We start from the raw sequence: 14,785 nt of genomic DNA, 5'->3' as shown, positions 1-14,785 counted from the left end.
ATATATATATATCGTTGCTTCCAAAGTCCACCACCTCAATTTTGGGATTATTCGTTGTGTATTCAGGTATTCCAAGATGCAGGGTACATCAGGTTGAGTGTGGAGATTTAATTCGCTGCTCCTGAGGCTGTTGGGAGAAATTTCCCTTTCTCTTCTTTGTTCACACTGTTCCTGGGGTTCTGCTTTGGATTTGGCTGGCCTCTGTGTGTAGGTTGCCTGAGGGCATCTGTACTTTGCTCAGACAGGACAGATTTAAAGTAGCAGCTGATTAGGGGTCACTGGTTTGCTCAGGCCGGTGACAGGGTGGGGGGCGGGGAGAGGTATGGAATGCGGAGAGAGAGTGCCGTGGCAGAGGCCAGCATGAAGTTGCAACAGCCTGAGGCATGCTGTCTCTTCACCCCCACCCCCACCCCCGGGGAAGTTGTCCTTGGATCACGGGACCCTGGCAGTGGCAGGCTGCACAGGCTCCTGGGAGGGGAGGTGTGAAGAGTGACCTGTCCTTGCACACAGGCTTCTTGGTGGCTGCAGCAGCAGCCTTAGCATCTCATGTCCGTCTTTGGGGTCTGTGCTGGTAGCCACCACTCACACCTGTCTCTGGAGCTCATTTACGTGGTGCTCTGAATCCTCTCTCCTCATGCACCCTGAAACAATGGCCTCTTGCCTCTTAGGCAGGTCCACACTTTTTCCCAGACTCCCTCCTGGCTAGCTGTGGTGCACTAGCCCCTTCAGGCTGTGTTCAAGCAGCCAACCCCAGTGCTCTCCTTGGGATCTGACCTCCAAAGAAGCCTGAGCCTCAGCTCCCAGCCCCCGCCTGCCCCAGCGGGTGAGCAGAGAAGCCTCTCGGGCTGGTGAGTGCTGGTCAGCACCGATCCCCTGTGCGGGAATCTCTCCGCTTTGCTCTCTGCACCCCTGTGGCTTTACTCTCCTCCATGGCTATGAAGCTTCCCCACCACTACCCACGTCTCTGCCCGTGAAGGGGCTTCTTAGTATGTGGAAACCTTTCCTCCTTCACAGCTCCCTCCCAGAGATGCAGGTCCCTTCCCTATTCTTTTGTCTCTGTTTTTTCTTTTTTCTTTTGCCCTACCCAGGTATGTGGGGAGTTTCTTGACTTTTAGGAGGTCTGAGGTCTTCTGCCAGCGTTCAGTAGGTGTTCTGTAGGAGTTGTTCCACATGTAGATGTATTTCTGATGTTATTTGTCAGGCGGAAGGTGATCTCCACGTCTTACTCTTCCGCCATCTTGAAGGTCTTCCCCTCGAAAGCAATTCTTTAAGGAGAAAACTATTAGTAATTCATAAAAGGTTTGTTTTTTAGCAGAGGGGGGTACTAAAACCCTGATAATTTGAGTTATCATATCACATACATTCTTAGGAACTAGAAAAGATGGTCTCCAGACTAGACCAAAACAAGATTTCATCTTTTTAAAAGATAATCGGTCTCCTTCTTTTCTCCTTTCATGTGTTTGTTCTCAGTAGAAGGGACGTGGTAGGTGGGGAAGAAGAGTTGGGGGGCCTACCTACAGTATGGCTACAGAATATTAGACAAATAGAAGTGTTCCTTTCCTGGAAACGTGGGAACATCGGGAATGAGGGGAATGTAGGAGGGCAGAGATCTTGCAGAGTCCAGGAGAGTGGGTTTGGGGAGGGCTGTAAGCTCTGAGCAGAGTGCCCAAATAGGGAAGAAGGCAAGACTGCTGCATTTATGGAGAAGTGAAGTGTAAATGGTTAAGCAAATAAACTGCAGGTCTTATCTAGAAATCTGACTTGGGACTGCCCACAGCTGGCTTTTACCTACTCTCCAAAGTACAGAGGCGACTTCATTGTAAGGGGCAGAGATTGGCAAACATTTTCCTTTTATGACACAACATAGGGTTCACCCAAACTTGCTACCAGAACATGAGTAGAAAGAGTAAAGATCCCAAAGCCTTAATTGGAACCATAGTTATAAAATTTTGCAAAGGAGACACACATATATTAAATAGCATTTCTTATATGAAGTTTTGTTTTATATAATATGTATCGTCTGGCTCAAATTCCTCTTTGTGCACTGAACCACTAACAGCAAATAATTTCTGTATTTAATTGTTCACCTAAACCGTAAAGTTGGGCTAAAGTCATCTCCTCCAAGAGACCACATCCTCCTGTACATATCAAATCACGGCACTTGCCATGCTCTATTAAATTCCCTGTTACATGTCACCCTTCTTCCCTAAGCTCTGTGCATATGTGTCCTTCATCTTTATCTCTCTAGTGCCTCCCATGTGACCTGGCACAAGCTACACACTCAGTAAACATTTTTGTTATTAGATGGAACTGGATTACCCTTCCCTTCAGGATTCTGATAATGTGCAAAAACTCTTAGAAGAGGTAATACATTTCCCGGCTCTCACCTCTAACACTTGCAAAGACAAGAGCATAAATGGAGGTCCACATAGCATAGACCTAAATATTTATCATTTCTAAATCAAGCTAATATACTTTTTTTTTTTTTTTTTTTTTGCGGTACGCGGGCCTCTCACTGTCGTGGCCTCTCCCGTTGCAGAGCACAGGCTCCGGACGCGCAGGCTCAGCGGCCATGGCTCACGGGCCTAGCCGCTCCGCGGCATGTGGGATCTTCCCGGACCAGGGCACGAATCCATGTCCCCTGCATCGGCAGGCAGACTCTCAACCACTGCGCCACCAGGGAAGCCCAAGCTAATATACTTTTAAGTGAAATGTGTTCTATCGTCTTACCTCAAAAAGTCAACTTACTTTTGAGCTTCCCTGGTGGTGCAGTGGTTAAGAATCCGCCTGCCAATGCAGGGGACACGGGTTCAAGCCCTGGTCTGGGAAGATCCCACATGCCACGGAGCAGCTAAACCTGTGCACCACAACTACTGAGCCTCCACTCTAGAACCCACGAGCCACAACTACTGAGCCCGCATGCCTAGAGCCCATGTTCTGCAACAAGAGAAGCCACTACAGTGAGAAGCCCACACACCGCAATGAAGAGTAGCCCCCACTAGCCACAACTAGAGAAAGCCCATATGCAGCAATGAAGACCCTATGCAGCCAAATGTAAATTTTTTTTAAAAAAGAAAACAAATAAACTTACTTTCATATTGATACAATAAAAAAATTTGGACCAGTTATTTTTTAATATGCTGAAAGTTGGCAAAATATCAAAGATAACAATTGAATTATCAATATGCATATTTTGGTGTCCTAAGAGGCAATGTTTGTGTTTTCCAGTGAAGATACAAATAAGTCATAAATTATATTTTTCTTTCAGAAATGTATATTTTCACCTTTATTTCAGCAAAATGATTAATTATGCCATTATAATAAAATATTTCAAATATTTTGTGTTCTATTCACAGTGGCACCAAATAATACATTTCCCAAGTCACATGATGTCTGTTGTCTTTAATTTTTTCGTGTTTTAAAATATTTAAGCATATCTTTGAACTTTTAAAAATTTATTTTCACCCTTTTTTTCTTCTCTGAGGTTACATGTTTTCTATCCAATCTCAGTTTACATGCACTCTTTTTTTAAAATTGAGATGTAGTTGATTTACAGTATTAGTCTCAGGTGTACAACATAGTGATTCAAAACTTTTACAGATTATATTCCATTTATATTTTTTATAAAATATTGGCTATATTCCCTGTGCTATATTACATTCTGTGGCTTATTAATTTTATATATAGTAGTTTGTACTTCTTAATCCCCTACCCCTATCTTGCCCCTCCACCTTCCATCTTCCCACTGGTAACCACTAGTTTGCTCTTCCTATGAGTCTGTTGCTTCTTTGTTGTATTCATTCATTTGTTTTATGTTTTAGATTTCACCTATAAGTGATAACATATGGTATTTATCTTTCCCCTTCAGACTTATTTCCCTAAGCGTAATATGTTCCAGGTCCACGTTCTTGCAGATGGCAAGATTTCATTCTTTTTTATGGCTGAGTAATTTGTGTGTGTGTGTGTGTGTGTGTGTGTGTGTGTGTGTGTGTGTGTGTACACATCTTCGTTATCCATTCATCTGTTGATGAGCACTTAGGTTGTTGGCATATCTTGACAATTGTAAATAATGCTGTTGTGAACACTGGTCTGCATGTATCTTTTCAAATTACTGTTTTCATTTTCTTTGAATATATACCCAGGAGTGGAATTGCTGGATCATATGGTAGTTCGATTTGTAGTTTTTTGAGGAAACTCCATTCTGTTTCCACAGTAGCTGTACCAATTTACATTACCACAAACAGTGTACTAGGGTTCCCTTTACTCCACATCCTTGACAACATTTGTAATTTATAACCTTTTTGAACATAGCCATTTTGACAGGTGTGAGGTGATACATCATCGTGGTTTTGATTTTCATTTATCTTATGATTAGTGATGTTGAGCATCTTTTCCTGTGCCTGTTGCCATCTCTGTCTTCTTTGGGAAATTGTCTATTCACGTCTTCTGCTCAATTTTTTTAATTAATTTGTTTGGGGGTTTTTTGATGTTGAGTTGTATGAATTGTTTATATATTTTGGATATTAACCCCTTATCAGTCATACCATTTGCAAATATTTTCTCCCATTCAGTAGGTTTTAGCATTTTTGTTGATGGTTTCCTTTGCTGTGCAAAAGCTTTTAAGTTTAATCAGGTCTCATTTTTAAAGTTATGCTTTTGTTTCCTTTGGCTGTGAGACAGATCCAAAAAAATTATTAGTATGATTTATGTCATAGAACGTTCGACCTATGTTTTCTTCTAGTTTTATGCTTTCCAGTCTTACATTTAGGTCTTTAATCCATTTTGAGTTTATTTTTATATATAGTGTGAGAAAATGTTCTAATTTCATTCTTTTACATGTAGCTCTCTAGTTTTCCCTTTACTGATCATTGTGGTTATAGATGATTTTACTACTTTTGGTTTTTAACCTTCCTACTAGGTTTGTACATGGTTGATTTACCACCTTTGCTGGATACTTGCCTTTACCAAGGAGATTTTTCTTTCTGTAATTTTCATGTTTTTTGTTGTGGCCTTTTCTTTTTCACTTATAGAAGGCCCTTTAACATTTCTTGTACAGCTGGTTTGGTGGTGCTGAACTCTCTTACCTTTTGCTTGCCTGTTAAACTTTTGACTTCTCTATCGAATCTAAATGGAAGCCTTGCCTGATAGAGTATCCTTGGTTGTAGGTTTTTCTCTTTCATCACTTTATTTTCTGCTTAAAAGTCAGCTGATAGCCTTATGGGAGTTCCCTCGTTTCTTTTCCCTTACTGCTTTTAATATTCTCTCTTATATTCAATTTTTGCCATTTTAATTACAATGTGTCTTGGGGTGGTCCTCTTTGGGTAGATCCTGTTTGGGACTGTCTGTGTTTCCTGCACTTTGAGGTCTGCTTCCTTTTCTAGGTTAGGGAAGTTTTCAGCTATTATATCTTCACATACGTTCTCTGCCCCTTTCTCTCTCTTCTCCTTCTGGGACCTCTGTAATGTGAGTGTTAGAATATTTGATGTTATTCCAGAGATTTATTAAACTTTCCTCATTTCTTTTTATTCTTTTTTTCTTTTTTCTGTTCAGCTTTGGTGATTTCCACTGCTCTGTCTTCCAACTCACTGATCCGTTCCTCTGTATCATTTAACCTACTGTCAAGTCCTAGAAGTGTATTTTTCATTTAGTTATTGTATTCTTCATCTCTGTTAAACAATTTTAACTTGTGGATTAAAGACCTAAATGTAAGACTGGAAAGCATAAAACTAGAAGAAAACATAGGTAGAACATTCTATGACATAAATCATAGTAATAACGATAACATTTATATACTAATAACTCTGTTCTTCCATTCTTCTCCTGAGTTCTTTGATCATCTTTACAATCATTACCTTGAACTCTTTCTCAGATAGACTGCCTATCTCCATTTCAGTTAATTCTTTTTCTGGGGTTTTATCTTGTTCCTTTTTTGGACCATGTCTCTCTGTCACCTCATTTTGTCTAATTTGCTGTTTTTATTTCTATGTATCTGGTAGGTTGATTATGTTTCCTGACCTTGGAGAAGTGGCTTTTTGTAGGAGAAGTCCTATGTGTCTCAGCAGCCCACTCCTCACTGGTCACCAGAGCTGTATGCTCTAGGGGTGCCCCTATGTGTGTGGATCCTTCTGTTGTGGAGGGTAGACTACTGGGGGCAGTCTGGTAGGCATGGCTGGCTCCCAGTCTGGTTGGTTGCCAGGCCCATCCTTGCACAGCGGCTGCCAGTCACCTAGTTCATAATTTTGTCTGGGAGTTTGGTCTATAGGTACTAGTATATTACTCTTGTTTCTGTGTATAGATGTGTTTTTTCTGTGTCTCTGCCTCTTTCTTGGTTCTACAGATTGTCTTGAATTAATCATTGCTTAGATAATTTGAAAATGTTCGATTTGGGGTTGTGTTACCTCTTGTGTTTATTATTGGGATTTAAGTCCCTTTATAGTCAGGTTTGGAAAAGCAAGGATAACCTCAATTATCTTATAACAATCTAATTGCTTCAGTTAGTGTTTTCAGCCTGGAATATTAACTAAAGGGTGTTCCTATTATAAATTAAAGCCCTTAGCTTGAAGGAGATTCACAGACCTCAACCAGAACTTCTCAGAGGACATTTTCAACCTACATATAGTTAGGGATATTTGGGGTTTGGTTGTGCCTATACTTAGAGCCAGAATTGGCCAACATATTAATAGTGAGCAGAGATAAATGTGTTCAGTAACATTATTTTTGTCTCTATTCCCCAGTACTATATTACTATACGTTCAGATCAAAGTAACAGTGTTAAGCTATACTTTTTGAGCAAGAGAGAGGAAAAAAGTCACATTAGAAAATCCTGCTTTATGGGAAAAGAATCTAAAAGTGGAGATATATATATATATGATTCATTTTGCTGTACACCTGAAGCTAACACAACCTTGTAAATCAACTATACTCCAATAAAAATTTTTAAAAAAGAAAATCCTGCTAAATAAATGTCAAAAAAAGGTCACAGCGTACAAAATAATTTTTGCTGAACTTAAAAGGTGAAGAAGAAATCAGCTGGCTTAGAAGTTAAATATAGTTCTTCTCCTTAATTCTCTAAGTATTAAATATCCAGGCCAAAAATGCGATCTACTCATTCCCATTTCCAGTATTAATCAGGGATTATGCCTCCTAGTTTGATTCATGTTTTATTCATGCTTACAAGTTTTCATTCTTTCTGGCACTTTGCATCATGCTAAAAGTAGTCAAAATGTGAAAGCTTGCAGATAAATAGAAAAATGCTGATACATTATCACTCTTTAACTCACCAGAATTCTCACCTTTTTCAGGAAGGCACATTAGACCATTCAGTCATTTCTCATTACTGCCTGAGCTATTCTACATAGGACCTAACGGATGATTTTTTTCATTTTGTAAACTTTCAGGTCTGTCTTTAGCAATTCAATTTGCTTTAACCTCAGATATGTTATTTTCTTCCTTTTTGAAATACGAATAATAAAAGTAGATTGGAACACAGCATTGTTGGCAAACCAAACTTTATTAAATATTTGATTTTATCTGTTACAGAACATGAAAAGCAGCGGTTATGCAAGAGTACTGATTATATGAATTTGCATTTCAAAGTGAAATGGTTTTATATTGAATATGTGCGAGAACTTCCTGCTTTCAAGGATGCCGTTCCTGAATATTCCTTGTAAGTAGTGATTTTCACCCCCCAAGTTTATTCTCAACTCATAGTCCTGTAAAACTAAACCTGAATTATGCAGCCCTAAAATCTCTTCACATAATCTTCATTTGAATGCTGACATTTCTGTCATAAAATTAACATTAAATGATTTGCTTACCTTTGGGAACCATATTTAATTGAATTGTGTTGCATTTTTCAAGTATGACTTACTTGGATATTCAACTCAAAGAGAAAGAAATACGTAATACATAATACACAATGGCTCACATGATGAAATTATTTCTTGTAAAAGTTCTTGAACTCAAATTTTGTTGGGAAAATGAGGGGTGCTTGTGTATTGATCTATATAATCCAAATTACTCTTTATTTCAAACCTAAAAATGTCTTAGATATTTATATTTCTAAAATACAAGTCATTATTAAACAGGTAACATTTTCAGAAACATGAATCTATCAGATACAATTGTAATCACAGATTTATAATACTCTGCATTTTATATTTGTCAGAATTCTGTTTTATTCTGTTGAGGGAGGGCTTCCAAATTCTAGGCACTGTGCCAAGTGTTGTAGGACAACAGTGAATAAAATAAAGGCCTCACCTTGAAAGGAGCTTATACTCAAGGAGATAGTGTAAGAACAAAAATCCTGCTAAAGCAAGGCAAATTGAAATAATTACTAATTCAAGTAATATGAGCAAAGTGCAATGGGGTCTCACAGAAGAGAGATACTACCCCATTTCAATGACTCTACACAGTATTTATGGATGGGATAGCATTTGATACAGACTTTGAAATGTTTGGGCTATGGCAAGAAAATGAAAGGAAAGTTATGAGCATAATTATGGAGGGAGGAATACATGGGCTATGGTCCATGGGAAATAGTTTCATTTCAGTGCAGTACAGGGTATCTTTACAAAATTAGTAGAAAGTAATGTAGGAAACGTGGTTTTGAACTAGATTATATAAATACTGTGAAGCGTTTACCACTTTCATTAGGCATTGTGGGGTTGGAAAAGGTAGAGAATGGAGCGGGGTAGGGAAGGGTATATATACATAATAGAGTGATTGTAGTAAAAATGTAAAGGATGAAGATGTATGGGAGAGAAATTTCAAAGATAGAATTTACAGAATTTGTCTACTGAAGACACATGAGGGTAAAAGAAAGAAGGAAGAGTTAAACATGCAGTACATGTGCCTAAGCGTTGGTAGTATCATTGACTGGGAATAGGGAAGTGAAAAAGGGAGCTATTTGCCAAGAGAATTCTGCTTCTGGCTCTGTGTAGACTAACTAAGCTACACTAACTTAAATCAGACTAACATGCTCACTGAAGACCAACTATAAAAGCAAAATAAAATTAAACAGTATCAGAGAGCAATTGAGGCAACCAGGGATTGAGAAGCTAAGGTCCCTGAGAAAAGAAATGCATTGAGGTGAACCCTGTATTTGCTGCAGTTTCTCTCCAGTCCTCTCCATCTACACGCATTTACCAATTTGCCATATAAGTCATGGTGGTCAAATAGAGAACAGTAACCCAGAGTTTATAGTGATCTCCCTGGGCTAGAGAAACAAACATTGGTGTTCAAGGCTCTGAAGGCTGCTTTGTCTTGTGGGACCAACATCCTAGAATAACGGGAACTACAGAGAAGTAAGTATAGCATGCTGCATGCAGTTTCTTCTTGAGATATTCTCTGATTCTTAATCTACCCGTGTGTGGAGAGTGAGGCAGAAATAAACAAGTAGAAAGCAGGCACTAAGAGATTAAAAACCAAGCAGAGACTTCAGTAGTCTCACAATGCTGGGGAGATAAAAATTAGAAAGCAAGGCTTCCTAAGAAAGAAGCAGCATTATAAACATCCCAGGTTTTCAGGTGAGATCCCTGAAGGACTCTGTCCTAAAAATAAGGGCCAACTGGAAATAGCCCAGTCTAAAACCCAGTCTTTTCTAGATTCTGGTGATCTCCCTACATTCTGTCTACAAGAAGAAATTCAGATCCACTTTGGAGGAAATGATCAACCAAAGGTTCCACAATTTTTCATAGACAATGCACAATATTTAACAAAAGATTAAAGACTGCCAGGCAACAGGACCAAATGACTAGAATCCAAGAGAAAAAGAGAAATTAGTCTTATCAGACATAGAGTTTGATGTATATTTCAAGTTATGGGAGAATTTCAACAGAAAAATGGAACCTATAAGAAGAATAAAATGGACATTGTAGAACTGAAATAGGATGAAATTAGGAATGTGATAGGTGGACCTAATGGCAGAATATACATAGCAGAAGAGGGCTTAAAATAACTGGAACATATTTTTGAAGAACATATTCATATAAAAACATAGAAAAAAATACAAGATATAGAAAAAATAGAACAGGGATATATGGGACAAATTATAAAAAGGTCTAATGTACAAAGACCTGAGTTCCAGAAAAGGAGAAGAGAGAAACAGTACTAGAGCAGTGTGTGAAGAGTTACTAGATGTGGATTTTGCAAAACTGATGAAAAACATGAAGCCACATTCAAGAATTTCTGTAAATCCTAAGAAGGGTAAATGCAAGGAAAACTACCTGTAGGTACATCATAGAAAACTGCTTAAAATCAAAAAGAAGAAGAAATCTTTAAATGTACTGGGTCAAGAAAGGGAAGACACTTTACCTTCAAAAGGGCTGCAATAAAACAGTTGGCTGATTATTCAGTAGAAGTTACTGAAACCTGAATACAATGCAATGATATCTTTTAAGTGCTGAAAGAAAACAACTATTTAGAATTCTACAAGTGTCAAACGTAGCCTTCAAAAATAAAGGAAAATAAAAACATTTATATAACTGAGAAGTTGACAGGACTTATTTCCAGCAGACTCTCACCAAAAATATACTCTAAGCCTTCAGACAAGGAAAATGACTCAAGATTAAAATACAGTAATATAGTAAAGAATTACAATCATTAAAGAAGGTGAACAAATGTGTACATTTAAAACACATTAAAAACATAAAAATTAAAAAATAAACGCATTAACTATATAAAATTTTTAAAATCTGTAGAATAAAATATACATAGGATTAGGACTACCCTGGTGATGCAGTGGTTAAGAATCCACCTGCCAATACAGGCGACACAGGTTCAATCCCTGGTCTAGGAAGATCCTATATGCTGTGGAGCAACTAAGCCTGTGTGCCACAACTACTGAGCCTGTGCTCTAGAGCCCATGAGCCACTACTGAAGCCCGTGCGCCTAGAGCCTGTGCTCTGCAACAAGAGAAGCCACCGCAATGAGAAGCCCATGCACCACAATGAAGAGTAGCCCCCACTCACCACCACTAGAGAAAGCCTGTGCACAGCAATGAAGACCCAATGCAGCCAAAAATAAATACTAAATAAACAAATTTAAAATAGAAGACAGCAATAGCATGAAAAGGTAGAAGACTGATACACTGAGTAAATACAAGATCCTTGACTTGTTTGAAAAGTGTAAAATACTCATTTTAAAAAGCTTTGAATATATCGTGGATGAGTATTATAATTTATAGTGTAACCCCTTAAGGTATAATATAATACTATGCATCAATAAGATAATGGGGAAGGGGAGGAGGATAAAACAACATTACATAAAGGTCAAGAAACGAGAATGAAAAGAAGGAAGAGCAAGTAGGAAACTGAGGGTGAGGGAAGCAAGATGATAGATTTAAAATTTAATGTATCAGAAAATTAAGTGTAATCATTAAATGCAAATAGATTAATACTCTAGCCAACAGGTATTGTCCTACTAGATAAAATAGCAAAACCCAAAATATCTTGCTTACAATTTATTCACCTAAAACATGAGTCTAGAAATGTTAAGTGAAAGGATGAAAAAATAATTGAAAGGAAAATCACACAGCTATCCTGATATTAGACAAAATAGATTTTAAGATAAGAAATACTTTGAGAGAGAGAAATTTTTCATGATGATTAAAGGAGCAATTCAACAAAAAGATGGGAAAGATATCTAATGGAAAGATATCCCATGCTCTTGGATTGGAAGAATTAATATTGTTAAATGGCTATACTACCCAAAGCAACCTACAGATTTAATTTGATCTCTATCAAATTACCCATGACATTTTTCACAAAACTAATGATCACCCTAAAATTTACATGGAACCATGAAGGACCCGCGAATTGCCAAAGCAATCCTGAGGAAAAAGAACAAAGCTGGAGGCATAACCCTCCTAGACTTCAGACAATACTACAAAGCTGCAGCAATCAAAACATCGTGGTATTGGCACAAAAACAGACATATGGATCAATGGAACAGAATAGAGAGCCCAGAAATAAACCCACACATCTACGCTCAATTAATCTTTGACAAAGGAGGCAAGAATATACAATGAAGACAGTCTCTTCAGGAAGTGATGTTGGGAAAGCTGGACAGCTACATGTAAATCAATGAAGTTAGAACACTCCCTCACACCATACAAAAAAAAAACTCAAAATGGCTTAAAGACTTAAACATAAAACATGACACCATAAAACTCCTAGAGGAGAACATAGGCAGAACATTCTCTGACATAAATCATAGCAACATTTTCTTAGGTCAGTCTCCCAAGGCGATAGAAATAAAAGCAAAAATAAACAAATGGGACCTACTCAAACTTATAAGCTTTTGCACAGCAAATGAAGCCATCAACAAAATTTAAAGACAGCCTATGGGATGGAAGAAAATATTTGCAAATGATGTGACCAACAAGGGATTAAATTCCAAAATATAAAAACAGTTCATACAACTCAATAAAAAAAACCAAACCACCTAATCAGAAAATGGGCAGAACAAATAAATAAATATCATTTTTATTTTTGTTCAAACTTTAAAAATAAATAGGCAGAAGACCTAAATAGACAATTCCCCAAAGAAGACATAGAGATGGCCAACAGGCACATGAAAAGATGCTCATCATCACTAATTATTAGAGAAATGCAAACCAAAATGACAAAGAGGTACCACCTCACACTGGTCAGAATGGCCACCATCAAAAAGTCTACAAATAACAAATGCTGGAGAGGGTGTGGAGAAAAGGGAACCCTCCTTCACTGTTGGTGGTAATGTAAATTGGTGCAGCCACTATGGAAAACAATATGGGGATTCCTTAAAAAACTAAAAATAGAGTTGCCATATGATCCAGCAATCCCACTCCTGGGCATATATCTGGAGAAAACTCTAACTTGAAAAGATACATGCACCCCAAAGTTCATAGCAACACTATTTACAATAGACAAGTCATAGAAGCAGCCTAAATGTCCATTGATAGATGAATGGATAAAGGAAATGTGGTACATATATACAGTGGAATACTACTCAGCCATAAAGAGAATGAAATATTGCCATTTGCAGCAACATGGATGGACCTAGAGGTTATCATACTAAGTGAAGTAAATCAGACAGAGAAAGAAAAATATCATATGATGTCACTTATATGTAGACTCTAAAATATGATACAAATGAACTTATTTACAAAACAAACACTCATAGACACAAAGCAAACTTACGGTTACCAAAGGGGAAGGGGGAGGGAGGGATAAATTAGGAGTCTGGGATTAGTAGATACAAACTGCTATGTATAAAATAGATAAACAACAAGGTCCTACTGTGTAGCACAGGGATCTATATTCAATACCCTGTAACAAACCATAATGGAAAAGAATATGAAATAGAATATATATATATATATATATGAAACCATAACATACATAACTGACTCACTTTGCTATACACTAGGAACTAACACAGCATTGTATACTTCAATTAAAATATTTCAAAAATAAAATTTAAAAAGATATTTCATTTCTAAATTTGTAGGTATCAAATGACATGTGAGCAAAATATATAAAGCAAAACTTGTCAGAAGTAAAATGAAAAATCAAATCTACAATTTGGAGATTATACATCTTTCAGAAACTGATTGAAGAATCAGACAAAAAATGTCATTAAGAAAAAAGACATTTCAACAACATGATATCTGTCCATCTATTTCTGGTCACCCAGAGTTTCCACAAATTTTCATAGATATTGTTTATACACATATACACACACACACACACACACACACACACACACACACTACCTATCTACAGTTATAACCAGCAATGAAAAAATACACATTGTTATCAGATGTACATGGTGCATTTACCAAAATAGACTATCTGATAGACCAAAAAGCAAGTATAATGAATTTTAAGAGATTGAAGCATATACTGTATGTTCTTGGACCACTGTGGAATTAAGCCAAAAATCAGCTCCAAGAAGATAACTAGAAAGTCACCAGATAGGGAAATTAAGCAGATACTCTAGATGATTGATAAGTCAAAAAACAAATCACAGTGTAGATTACACGATATTTTTAACTAAGTGATAAAATATGGCATGTCAAGACTTGCGGATTACAGCTAAAACAGTAAACAGAGGAAGATTTATAGCTCTAGTTCTATAAAGAGAAAGGAAAAAAGGCTATAAAAACAGTAATATAAGTTATCAGAAGAAATGTTTAAACGCCACTCAAGTCAAGAGAAAGTAGAAAAAGAAAATAAACAACATGACCTGGAATAAAAATAAAGTAGAAAATTTAAGGAGAAATTAAAAAGCCAAGTGTGTTTTTGAGAAGACTATAAAAATCAAAAAAACCTTAGGCCAGTGAAAAAAGATATGTCACAAATTACCATTTTCAGGAAAAGATGTCACTAAAGATGCTATAAAGATAAAAAATTATTAAGAGTATTTATGGTAGCACATTTAAAAGTTAGACAAAATGTACAAATTCCTTTAAAAAGAAAACTTATCAAGCTAGCATAGGAAAAAAGATTAAATCTGAGCGGGTCTATAACTATTTTTAAATTTGAATCCTTAAATAAAAATCATGTCACAATTAAAACTCCAGGCCCAGATGGCTCCAAATGGAATTCTTCCAACTGTTTAAGAAAGAATATCAGCACTGTTACACAAACTTTTCCAGAGAAGGCAGGAATACTTCTCAAATCCTTTTTGAGGTCAGCGTATCCTCACTACTAAAACCTATTGAGAACATGACAAGTAAGAATATTTACAGGCCAATTTGTCTCTGACCATAGTTTAAAAAAATAAATGAAATATTAGCCAG

General features: G+C 37.1%; 1 protein-coding gene across 2 annotated transcripts in view; it reads left to right on the top strand.

Annotated features, from left to right (window-relative positions):
- Positions 1-14,785, top strand: part of UNC13C (unc-13 homolog C) — a 580,525-nt gene that overhangs the window by 467,414 nt on the left and 98,326 nt on the right. For both annotated transcript variants that reach the window (XM_024754347.1, XM_024754348.1), the window contains one exon: positions 7,540-7,666. In XM_024754347.1, coding sequence (XP_024610115.1) covers positions 7,540-7,666 — 127 coding nt within the window. The remainder of the gene's footprint in view (positions 1-7,539; positions 7,667-14,785) is intronic.

This window comes from Neophocaena asiaeorientalis, unplaced genomic scaffold, assembly GCF_003031525.2.
Source record: "Neophocaena asiaeorientalis asiaeorientalis breed wild unplaced genomic scaffold, Neophocaena_asiaeorientalis_V1.1 scaffold391, whole genome shotgun sequence".
NCBI lineage: Eukaryota > Metazoa > Chordata > Mammalia > Artiodactyla > Phocoenidae > Neophocaena > Neophocaena asiaeorientalis.
The sequence above is the reverse complement of the archived record's forward strand: the minus strand, read 5'-3'. Positions and strand labels throughout refer to the sequence as shown.